General features: G+C 37.4%; 1 protein-coding gene across 1 annotated transcript; it reads left to right on the top strand.

Moving 5' to 3' along the window:
- Positions 1-2352: 2352 nt before the first annotated feature.
- On the top strand, positions 2353-6732 carry LOC110370280 (toll-like receptor 7). The gene has a single exon (XM_021326025.3). The coding sequence runs from the start codon at positions 2600-2602 to the stop codon at positions 6359-6361; it is 3762 nt and encodes a 1253-aa protein (XP_021181700.3). The 5' UTR covers positions 2353-2599; the 3' UTR covers positions 6362-6732.
- The last annotated feature ends 4444 nt before the right edge of the window (positions 6733-11176 follow it).

Genomic DNA, 11176 nt, shown 5'->3' with positions numbered 1-11176 from the left:
AGCCGAGGGGAGCTTTTGGTTGCTCAAATAAATAATTGTTTCAACGCCTATTATATATTATTATAAACAGAGCTAGACTCGAAAACAGTTGTGAAATGCTAACTGCGAGCTCAAGCACATACCTACTTCTTTACTCCATCCAATAGAGTAGGATCCAACATTTGGTAGGGTCGAGTCACAAGAGAGTGGCAGCAAATCGGCGAGCCCTTTCAGTATAATAATTTGGAACTATCCACATATCGCTTGAAAAAGAAGGAAACATCCGAATTGAGATACCTTTTAGGGAAGTCGGTTGAAAAACTTAGAAAGGTAGTGAGACCACGCGCGTTATGTCCAATTGTCCATCGACTGATGTCGCCACCCGTCGCTACCATTCCGGTGTGACTCTGCCCGTGCTTTCAATTGTTGAGTCCCATCCAGCCTTCAGCCCTAAATGTCTTTGACTATGTGTTGTTTGTCTTTTGTTTTCAGGTCTCTTTTCCGCAACTTTCCTTATCCAAGTATCAGTAACTGGTATTCTTCTGCGTGCTATATTTATTATCCAAGAATAGATAGTTATTGGCTATTATCACAGCCGATTTTTGTTTTATTGAATACGTTTTCACCACATTACAAATCTCTAGATGTTCATCTCATTAGGTACACGGCACCTCGGAACAAACAGTTACGTTATTCTGTAGGTACCCCATATTTGTACATGATGCTAGATGCCAGTAGATGGCGTTGACCCAGTACAATTTGCCCATTTTCTAAATAAAGTTGGAAGGTTGGTACATTTTTGGGTTGTGTACAAGAGAAGCGCTGGAATTAAGAAACCAAACATTTTGACTTTGACTGATTGTTTGTCTATTCATAGCTCGGAAACTTATGTACCTATAGCATTAGGAGTAGTAGTAGGTAGCATTGGTGCCTGAAAATCCATTCATGGCAAAAGTACTTAATAATGCATTAGTCACAAATGTTTAGAGGGAATACTTAACCATGCGCCGAACAGTCTGCATTGTACAGACGATGGGGCATTTATCGGCTTCTATTTATTTTAATGCTAGACGAGACGGTACGTAAAACCTATTTCTGAACATTATCTGAATATTTACCTCTGCTTCTTGCAAGGACTGAACTACATTTTGTGAGTAGTGACGCAGGACGTGTAACTCAGTGGTTAAATATCTGTGTACCTATCATAAGTTCGATTCACGCACATTTTTGTACGATTACATTTTTTTATTTTGACATTTGTGTCTAATTTATACATAACAACGCACTGAGAGTGATGATGGCGATTTGTAATTGCAGAATCGATGCAATACCTCTATATTCCTATCGTGGCTGGGTGAGTGGGGTGAACATAATAAAAACAAATGTCAACCTGGAAACTTGTATCATCACTAGAGATACGGAATTTCGCATAGATATAGGTACACACTTAGAGAATATTTATTTCGGATTAAATTATTATTATTTTAACTAGCAAAAAATTTGAATTTCCCAAAGAAAGCCTATGTTAAAATTAAATGTGTTTTTAATTCTTCGGTTATTATTTTAATATTTGCATTTTCGCATTTGCTGCCTCGGTAATTATTTGAATATTTTCATATTCACATGTATATATTTCGTAAACACTAAAACTCCATACCCCTAAAAACAGGAGCCACAAACGAAGAAATTGTAGGTATCTATCAGAAATTGTGTTTGTACCTTTAGCTCGTCAGTTTTGTCAACAGCCAGCATTCGGGAACACCAGGTGCCAACATCACACAATGTGTCCCGTGCCTACTACCTGTACCCTGAATGCGGATGTTTTGTAAAGGTGCGCAAGAGAGCAACCGCAAGCACAGCTTGCTTCTGCATGTGTGTTAAATGGAGTGGAAATAGGGAATTCATCGGGTAGTTCTTTGTAATTTTGGGTTGTATTTTATTTACAATCCAATTATAGGTACATAGAAATATTCAAATAAATTAAAATTTAACATAAAACCTATAAAAAAGACACTTAGAAACTTCAGTTTTACAGACTTTGCAGTTTTTCGTTTCAGTAAACTTTGCAAGGTGGCTGCGCTTACCTACCCATAAAATATCTATAAGTAATATTACCTGTAAAATCAGGCATCGAGTAAAATAGATAATTTTGTACTTTTAGAAAGTTAACTTGAAACTTTGGACAGCTCTACTACGGTAGAGACACACACAGTGGGTTTTTGTTTAAATTTAATTAGGTAAAGGGTATTCCTGGATAAAATTTATGATAACAAAAGTCACGTAACGGTTTCCGTTTCGTACAAAAGTCAAAACTACGAGGGTTACTTATTATGCGGCAATAGAAATGTTGGTGCGGTCCGTTCCCTCCAAGCCGGCGCGCATTCATGGCATTTCATTGTACGCGGCAGTCGCGGCCTCGCCACCGCGGGGGGATCGCGTGCTTGCCTTGCTATGCTGCGCCGCACGCACACTGCTCTATTTACTACACCGCTCATAATCGTCGTTATCGAATTGTTTCCGAGTAGTACACGCGTACACAACAGCTGAACATGACCGTGCGCGACTTACGAACTCAAGTTTCATTCATCAAAACTCTATTCTGACAAGTGACGAAAATGATATGGACACAGTGCCGTTTAAAATGATAATTAACGCGATATTCTTTTGTTTAGTGATGGGCGCGGCGCTTACGGAAGCGCCTGACGATGCAGATGTTTGTTTCCGTGTGTCCGGTGAGAATGGTGTGGTGGAGTGCAACGTACGAACACTGTCGTCGGACAGGGACGTCGCCGGTTCGATGCACTCGGATGGCGCGGAGCGGCTCGCGATCCGGTGCAGCCCGCTGCTGCTCGAGAGCACGCTGCGAGATCACCACTTCGGAAGAATGCAAGGTTTGGCGGAGATAACCATAGATAACTGCAAAATATTAAGACTCCCCGGCAATGTCTTCGAGGGATTACGAGGCTTGAAAACATTGAACATTCGTACTATGAACAACGAGTGGAGCAACAATAAAGAATTGGAACTTTCTTTGGGAGCTTTCAACGGGCTGAGGGAGCTGCACACGTTAGACTTAGGTCACAATAATATCAGAAAGATACCTTCAGACCTGTTCTGTGCACTGGAAAACATAATTTCTCTTAATTTAACGCATAACAAAATCAAGTTTGTCGATGAACTGGGTTTCGGTCATAAATGCGGGTCCACATTACAGACTATAGATTTAAGTCATAACGACATCATGTCGCTGCCAGCTGACTCCGAAATTTTACATTTACGCCGGTTGACACAGTTATTTCTTCAGAATAATAAAATAAATGAGCTGCCAGGCGAAGTTTTTAGTGACTTACTCTCGTTAAAAGTTGTGAACCTTTCGGATAACGCTATTAGTTATTTGCCGGATGGTTTATTTTATAATACTAGAGAAATTCGAGAAATTTATATACAAAATAATGAACTGGAAACTTTGCCTAAGAGAATATTCAATCGGTTGGAACAATTGCTCGTTTTAGATCTTTCGGCGAATAAATTGAAGAGCGACCACATAGAAGATGAAACGTTCGGTGGTCTAATAAGATTAATCGTGCTCGACCTGTCCCATAACACGGTCGCACGAATCTCACGCAACATGTTCAAAGACTTGTTCTTTTTACAAATTTTGAATCTATACAACAACTCCATAGGGTTCATAGAGGATAATGCGTTTTCACCGCTTTTTAATCTACACACATTAAACTTAGGTCAGAATAAGTTGCAAGCTATTGAAGATCATGTATTTAATGGATTGTTTATATTGAATAAATTAAATTTAAATAATAACTTACTATCTTATATAAGTGAAAATGCATTTGGAAATTGTTCAGATTTGAAAGAATTAGATCTTAGTTCTAATAAGATTGCGAAAGTCCCTGATGCAATTTTACAGTTACCGTTCTTGAAATCTTTAGACTTGGGTGAAAATCTTTTAACAGAAGTTACAAACACTTCATTCCAAAATCTATCTCAACTGACTGGGTTGCGATTAATCGACAATCAAATTGGAAACCTTACTGCGGGCATGTTCTGGGGCATGCCGAGCCTGCAAGTACTCAACTTGGCCAAAAATAAAATACAGTCGATCGAAACTGAAACCTTTCAAAAGAATACTCAATTGGAAGCCGTGCGTTTGGATGGTAACTTCATTTCTGATATCAACGGGGTGTTTGTGGCACTAACTAAACTGTTGTGGCTTAATTTATCCGAGAACCATTTAGTGTGGTTTGATTACGCATTCATTCCGGGAAGTTTGAAATGGTTGGATATCCATGCAAACTTCATTGAAATTCTTGGTAATTATTACAAAATTCAAAATGAACTTCACGTCAAAACATTAGACGCAAGTCATAACCGTTTAGTGACCCTGTCCCCAATGTCGATTCCAAACAGCGTAGAGCTTTTGTTTATAAACAACAATTTTATCACAAGTATAGAGACGGATACATTCCTTGAGAAGAGAAATTTAACTCGAGTGGATATGTATGCCAATGAGATCGAAAGTTTGGACATAAATAGTTTGCGCATTTCGAGAGTGGCAGATGAACGGGCATTGCCGGAGTTTTACATTAGCGGCAATCCCTTTCGTTGCGATTGCACAATGAAATGGCTCTTACTCATCAATTCCATTACGTCTCGAGAATACCCGCGCGTGATGGACTTGGAGAATGTAATCTGCAAGGAATCCTACGTACGCGGCGTGAAATATCTCCCGGTCAGTTCCCTCCACATCAAAGACTTTTTGTGCAAATACGATAGTTACTGCCCTGATGGTTGTCATTGCTGCGATTTCAATAACTGTAACTGCAAAACACTGTGCCCAATTAATTGTTCGTGTTATCACGATTCCGCGAAAAGCACTAGCGTCGTTGATTGTTCTGTTAAACAATTGAAATCAATACCTCAGAATTTTCCTGTAGATGCAACTCATATATATTTAGATGGTAATATTTATAGTGAACTTAACGAATCTGTTTTCGATTCAATGCGTAAAGCCGTCGTCGTGTATCTAAATTCCAGTAACATAATAAATATACAGAACAATACGTTTAGCCAGCTAAGAGATCTGAGGATCCTACACTTGGACAACAACAAACTGAAACAATTACTGGGTCTCGAGTTTTCAAAGCTAAGCAACTTAAAAGAACTGTATCTTCAAAGTAATTTAATTGAGTACATTTCTAATGAAACTTTTTCCCTTTTGGGAGCTCTAGAAGTTTTGCGCCTGGATGGAAACAGACTCGTGAATTACGGTCTGTGGCATTTAGACAATAACAAAAAGCTACAAACATTGTACATTGGCAGTAACAACTGGTTCTGTGACTGTAAATATTTGCAAGGCTTTTTAACTTACGTGTCGCAAAATGTCGAAAAGATTATAGATATTCCCAACTTGTGGTGTGTGAATGAGAACATGAACCCGGCAAAGAAGCCATTGAATTTAAATGTGACAGTTTGCAGTGAAATAAGCGATCCTTCGATGATAAGCGCGTTCTTCGTCTCTCACAATTTGCCATTATTGGCTTCGGCTTTGACTGGGTTCATGCTTATTTTATTAATATTAGCTTTAGTATTCACATTTAGATACGCTTGTAGGATGTGGTTGTATTCGAATTGCGGAATTAAGCTCTCCCCTCTAGCGGGCGCTTTTAAGGATGCTGATAAGCTTTACGACGCATATATTTGTTATAGCCCTAAAGACGAGGAGTTTGTCGTGGAATCGCTCGCTCGTGAATTAGAGACCGGTTATCCGTCGTACCATCTCTGCCTACACTACCGAGACGTTCCGCAGTTCGAAGCCACGTACGCGCAGTTCCCCGACTTGGTGGTCGAGGCCACCGAGGCGTCGAGGCGTATCATAGTAGTTTTAACTAAGAATTTTATCTCAACCGAGTGGTCACAGATAGAGTTCCGACAAGCTTTACAGAAAGCGCTACAAAAGAATCCACATAAATTAATAATAGTGAGTGTAGGGCTCATCCCACGAGATCCGGAGTTGAAGTCATATTTCAAAACGGGTTTGGAAATAACGTGGAAAGAGAAACGGTTTTGGGAGAGGTTACGTTATGCCATGCCGTCATCTAAACGACACGGACAGAAGTTGAAAAGGCTAAATTATGGAAGAAATTCTAACACATATACAATGGACGCGTCGGTGCTGAACAGTACCTGCCAGACTCTGTGCGGCAAGTCCGCGAACTCGGCGGAGCGGTCCCCGTGCGACCGGCCGCTGTCCGAGCACATCTACTCCACGATAGACTCCGACTACTCGTCCACCGACTTCCAAGGGCGGCACAATCAGCCGCAATCTGTCGTATTTCAGCACACTGTTCAAACGTACCTGGTATGAAGGACCTCATTTAACATTAACCCAAACGATCTCTTAAATAATTGATCTGTAGGCCTTAGTCTTAGCCTTAGGCGAACGCTAAAGAACTTGTTTTGTTATAGACGAAAATCGTCCGAAGTTGTAAATATTTATAGAACTTTATAATCTACGAGTATCTTTAATAGCATTATGTGTAACTTTTGTACAATAACGATACCAAATTTTTCGCATTTGAAAAGGTTTGCTTCTTCGTATTTATTACTTTTTTAAATGAAAAAATGTTTTAAGTATTATTCGGAAAGACTGTAAATTATTGTGTAGTTGTAATTCAATTGGCTGATGTTTGTATAGATATGTAATTAAAGAAGTTTATAAACGAAAATATTTAGTTTCAATGCACTTCTGATATCTACTAAGACAGTTTCCTTAATGTTGCCATTTTATGAAGATGTAGTAAAAATGCGCGAGTAGAGACATTAAAAATACATGTTTTATTCTGTTTCCAATTCAGTTTTTACGAGCGGAGCCTGAAATGAAGCAGCTGGTCCACGTAAACAGAACAAGAATGAGAGGCAAACACTGTCGTCATGTATGCCTTCAATAGGCAGCTATATGATAAGCTCCACTCGCTTGCAATGCTCATTTCCATTAAAAGTTTTTCTCAATTTTCCCTGTGCCGGTGTGAGAGCAGAACACGTTACCGGCGACGGTAACGATTAACTACAAAATGGCACAGTTAAAAAGAAAGTAGTTTTTGCTAATCACGACTTTTTTAGAATTAAAACGATGATGACTTTTTAAATTTATTATTGTAACTACCATTATCACGTTATTCTTTTATATTAAACTGGATACTATTGTGTTAAAGAAGTTTTACATTTCACGCCTGCCGTAAATATGAACAAAAGAAAATCTGGAGGTGACACGCTAACTATTTCTCTCAATTTGAATACTTGTGCATTAGCCTTTCGAGGCCAAACGTTCCGATACCAAAATGTTTATTATTCTAGATTGTATGCCATAAAACATAACAGTTTCTAGCAAAAACATACAATATTCGAGGCTACGTCAACCGCAAAAAAGGCAGACAATAAATAAACTTTGGAAATATGTTGAGGAGGAAAACCGCGTTATATAATGTGCGTAATCTGTTGGTCAATAAATAACAGCACATCTCGATGAGACAGCAACAGCAAAAACTATATCGATTTTTGTATTTTTTGCAGTCACCAACGGTTCGCAGAGTTTGTATACAGCTACGTAACAATTCTATGTACGTTAGTACGAAGCGCCGTGAGTCGCGTACACAAGTGTATGATGACGCAGGTTACATGATTGAATTTGGCTCACTTCGTCAGCTACAATGAGACAACGAGACTTGTATCCACTTAATAGATTTCTTTTTATTTTATTTGAACATCTCAAATTCCCAAATGTGTTTTGTAACAATGTAATTTGGGACACACAAATGGGCCTACATTGTAGAAAATTCGTAAATGATGTTCTGGGGACTGGAAACGACTTTTTAAATCATTAATTAACGTTAATCAGGAAGGGCGTTAAGTTAATGAATGGAATATGAGACCAACGTGTTTTCGAGCATTTTTGTTGCACTCGTGTGACTCATTGAAGTAAAATGTTTATAATTGACACACGCCACTTTTGTAACAGTTAAAGATTGTCTTGAAAAGAAAATGGCAGTAACTAGGGTATTTTGAGTTAGTATTTTGAGAATATACGTGTACGTTCTTTTTACATATTGTTTAAATAGCTCTACCTTATCGCTTCTTTATTAATTTCAATATTATAAGGTACTGAAATAAAACCAAAAAATGTAGAACAAGTTTTTTTAGAAATGTAGACAGTAACAAGACATATTATACAAGTAACTCTAAATATTACTCAACAGACCCCACAAATTCAAAGAGACAATAATAAAGATAACAACAATCTTTGATACTAAAATTTTCAATAAAACTCTTCGTGTTATCAAAAAGATTACACAAGCGTAGGCTGATTTCGCTCATTAGAATTCTTGAACATTTAAGTGGTTTCCTGGTACTTTCCTCAAGTAGGTTTCTTAAGAGTTTCTTTGGTAGGCGTAGGCGGGTGCTAATCTCTGTGGGTATATGTGAAATTGTGAATGGATCACAACACCTCTAATTTGGAATTTTATTTGAGGAAGTATGTTTTAGGAAGAACCTTTGTTTGGCAAATATGGTAAGTGGAGATCAGGTCGAGATGGTTTTACGTGGTGGATTTTACACATACATTTAAGATAACTTTGAAAATATAACAAAATAAGCAGTAGATCAATCAAACAGTCTAGACGATTTTGCATTAGTAAACTCTAATTTCTAGTCCTAATTCTTAAGATGGATCGAGTACTTGAAAAAAATATAAGGTACAACTTTTTCTTTTTGCGATATACTTTCAAATATTTTTCTAAAATCAATACATAAAAGCTCTAGCAAAGCTGCATAAATAGAACAAGATATTTTATAAACGCTAGTAGTGGTCAGAACGAGACCTAATTCTTTAGCTTTGCTTATGTATTCATTGCTGTAATTCATTTGTACAACAGCGCAATGAATATTAAACTTGTCCTAATCCATTTGTCAAGCCTAATTATTTCTCACCCACAGAGAAATACGTAGACTTGGTTGGTTCGTATCTACGATGCCCATCGTACGAAAATAGCCAGAAGTTGATTACAGTACCTTAATTTACTGAGCCGTGTCGCGTTGTTTGGTCGCGAGCCATTGTTTCACAAAAGGTTGGGAAGTGATTGTACTAAAACTGTTTGTTTACGTTCCTACGGGTTTTGTGAATCAAGGCCTGCAATGGGTTGGGCTCTCTGATGGACAAATTGCTATTGTCAATATTGTTCTTTGGTATTACAATCTGGACGCGATTTTGGAATTTCGTTTGGATTTTGTTTCAACTTCTTTTTTTTCATAAACAACTTAGATTCAATTAGAGACGTTGCAGTTGCAGCTATCGTGTTGTATAAACCATCATAGAGGCTTAGCAATGTACATATGTTGAAGGTGAAAAATGGATCCACTAACGTTACTGGCGTTTTACAAAGTCAGACAAGTCGCCGTGACCTACCTAGTCTACCCAGTTCAAAAGTTGTGATTACTTTTCATATATTTTTTTCAGATCCATTTCTCCGAGTCAAAATATGCCAATTTCATATCAGACGTATCTAATACTTATAACTTTAAAAACCTAAGACCACAAAGAGATAAAATAAAATCTAGTACCTACTTAGTTGCGTCTAGACTTTCAGTTGGAAATAAAATTGACTTCAATAAGAATCTATTCAAACACTACGCTGAGAAATGATTCTTTAACTTATTTGAAAGTTTAGCAAAACGTTCCTAACAGACTTAATAGAACAGCGTGAATGGATAATTGTAACGGTATCAATAAAACACGTCCAAGGCGACATATCTGAACATGACCTAATTTAATTTTCTTCATAAATTATGTCAATGTAAAATAGTACATGTTTGTAAATTGCATAGAGGTCGATTTAACTTGACACGTGACATGGTGGTTAGATCACTCTGTTTTGTAGTTGAACGATTGTGTATTGATAGTCATATTATGTGATGTAATTGTGGATAATACAATGAGCTACTTGTAAGGTTAAACTTGTTGGTATATTGCTCTCCTGGACCTTTGAACATCTATTGCGTCAGAGGTCATATAAGTACTTACCAGAGGAATGATCATTACTTTTTTCTTTCTGCTCATCAACAATTATCATATGTGTCATAATCTGCCAGTGACTTAGCATTATAATGTTCACCAGTTCTTTCTATTTTGGGATGTCAGGCCATTCTACTTTCATCGACATTTGCAGATTAGTAGCACTAGCTGTAAAAGGATGCGCTATTAGTCGGAATAACGGTAAGTAATTAAATCTGACCTGATTGACCTGTTAGGCTAGGTTGTTAGTGTCCAAACTTGAAGCTTTTAAGGCATTCGAGCTGTTTGTAAACTGTAAATTATGTGTGTCATGTTTTCGCTATGATACCAATATGAAATACCTAACCTCTTTAGAGAGTGTCAAAAGTTAGGCGTAGTGAGAAGGCTCAATGTTTTCGAAATTAGAATTTGGAATATCTAGTAGAGAATTCGGAATTCAAAACCGAATACTTTTAAAAACAAAAAAATAGCAACAGCTGAGCAGAGAAAACAAAAAACGACGCAACAGAAACCAACTGGCGGAACAAAGTAATAATGTCTATTCTTAAAGACTAGGTTAGAAACTCATAAGTACGTACTTATATGCTCATAAAGTAGATGTCTGTACTGAAATAATTTATCATTTTACAACATTTTATAATATTTTACATTCTTTGCTATTGGATATCTAATCATAAACATAGCTGGCTTAAAATTAATAGTTTTGCATACCATGATTCATCATCAGACTGTCGAACTTTACTCGTAAACAACTTTTACGTAAAGAAATCTTTCAGTGTTTGCAACATTTAATTTTACAAACTATTTTTGATTTGTGATTTGTATTAGCGATTTTTAAGTACATAGATATCATTAGGTATAGTTATACCATACACAGGTAAAGTTCCATATCATACACAGGTAAAGTTCCACAACCCTTAACTGCAGCGTGAAGTTCAGTTTAAGGTCACGAAGTACTGCACACTATACGATCGAGTATGTGCAAGGTGTATGGTGTTAAATAACGGAATTGAAATGGTGACATTGTTATCGGAATTTCACATCTTGGTCGCCATAGCCGGGTCGGAGGTCGGAGAAATGTGAAAGCTTAACAGTTTATACAACTTTTTAAACCTT

The sequence above is a fragment of the Helicoverpa armigera genome, chromosome 7 (assembly GCF_030705265.1).
Source record: "Helicoverpa armigera isolate CAAS_96S chromosome 7, ASM3070526v1, whole genome shotgun sequence".
Lineage (NCBI taxonomy): Eukaryota > Metazoa > Arthropoda > Insecta > Lepidoptera > Noctuidae > Helicoverpa > Helicoverpa armigera.
This window is presented reverse-complemented; position numbering and strand designations above follow the sequence as displayed.

Bases quoted from the DNA above. Each gene is read 5' to 3' on its own strand.
- LOC110370280 (XM_021326025.3), top strand. From the start codon at position 2,600: ATGGACACAGTGCCGTTTAAAATGATAATTAACGCGATATTCTTTTGT.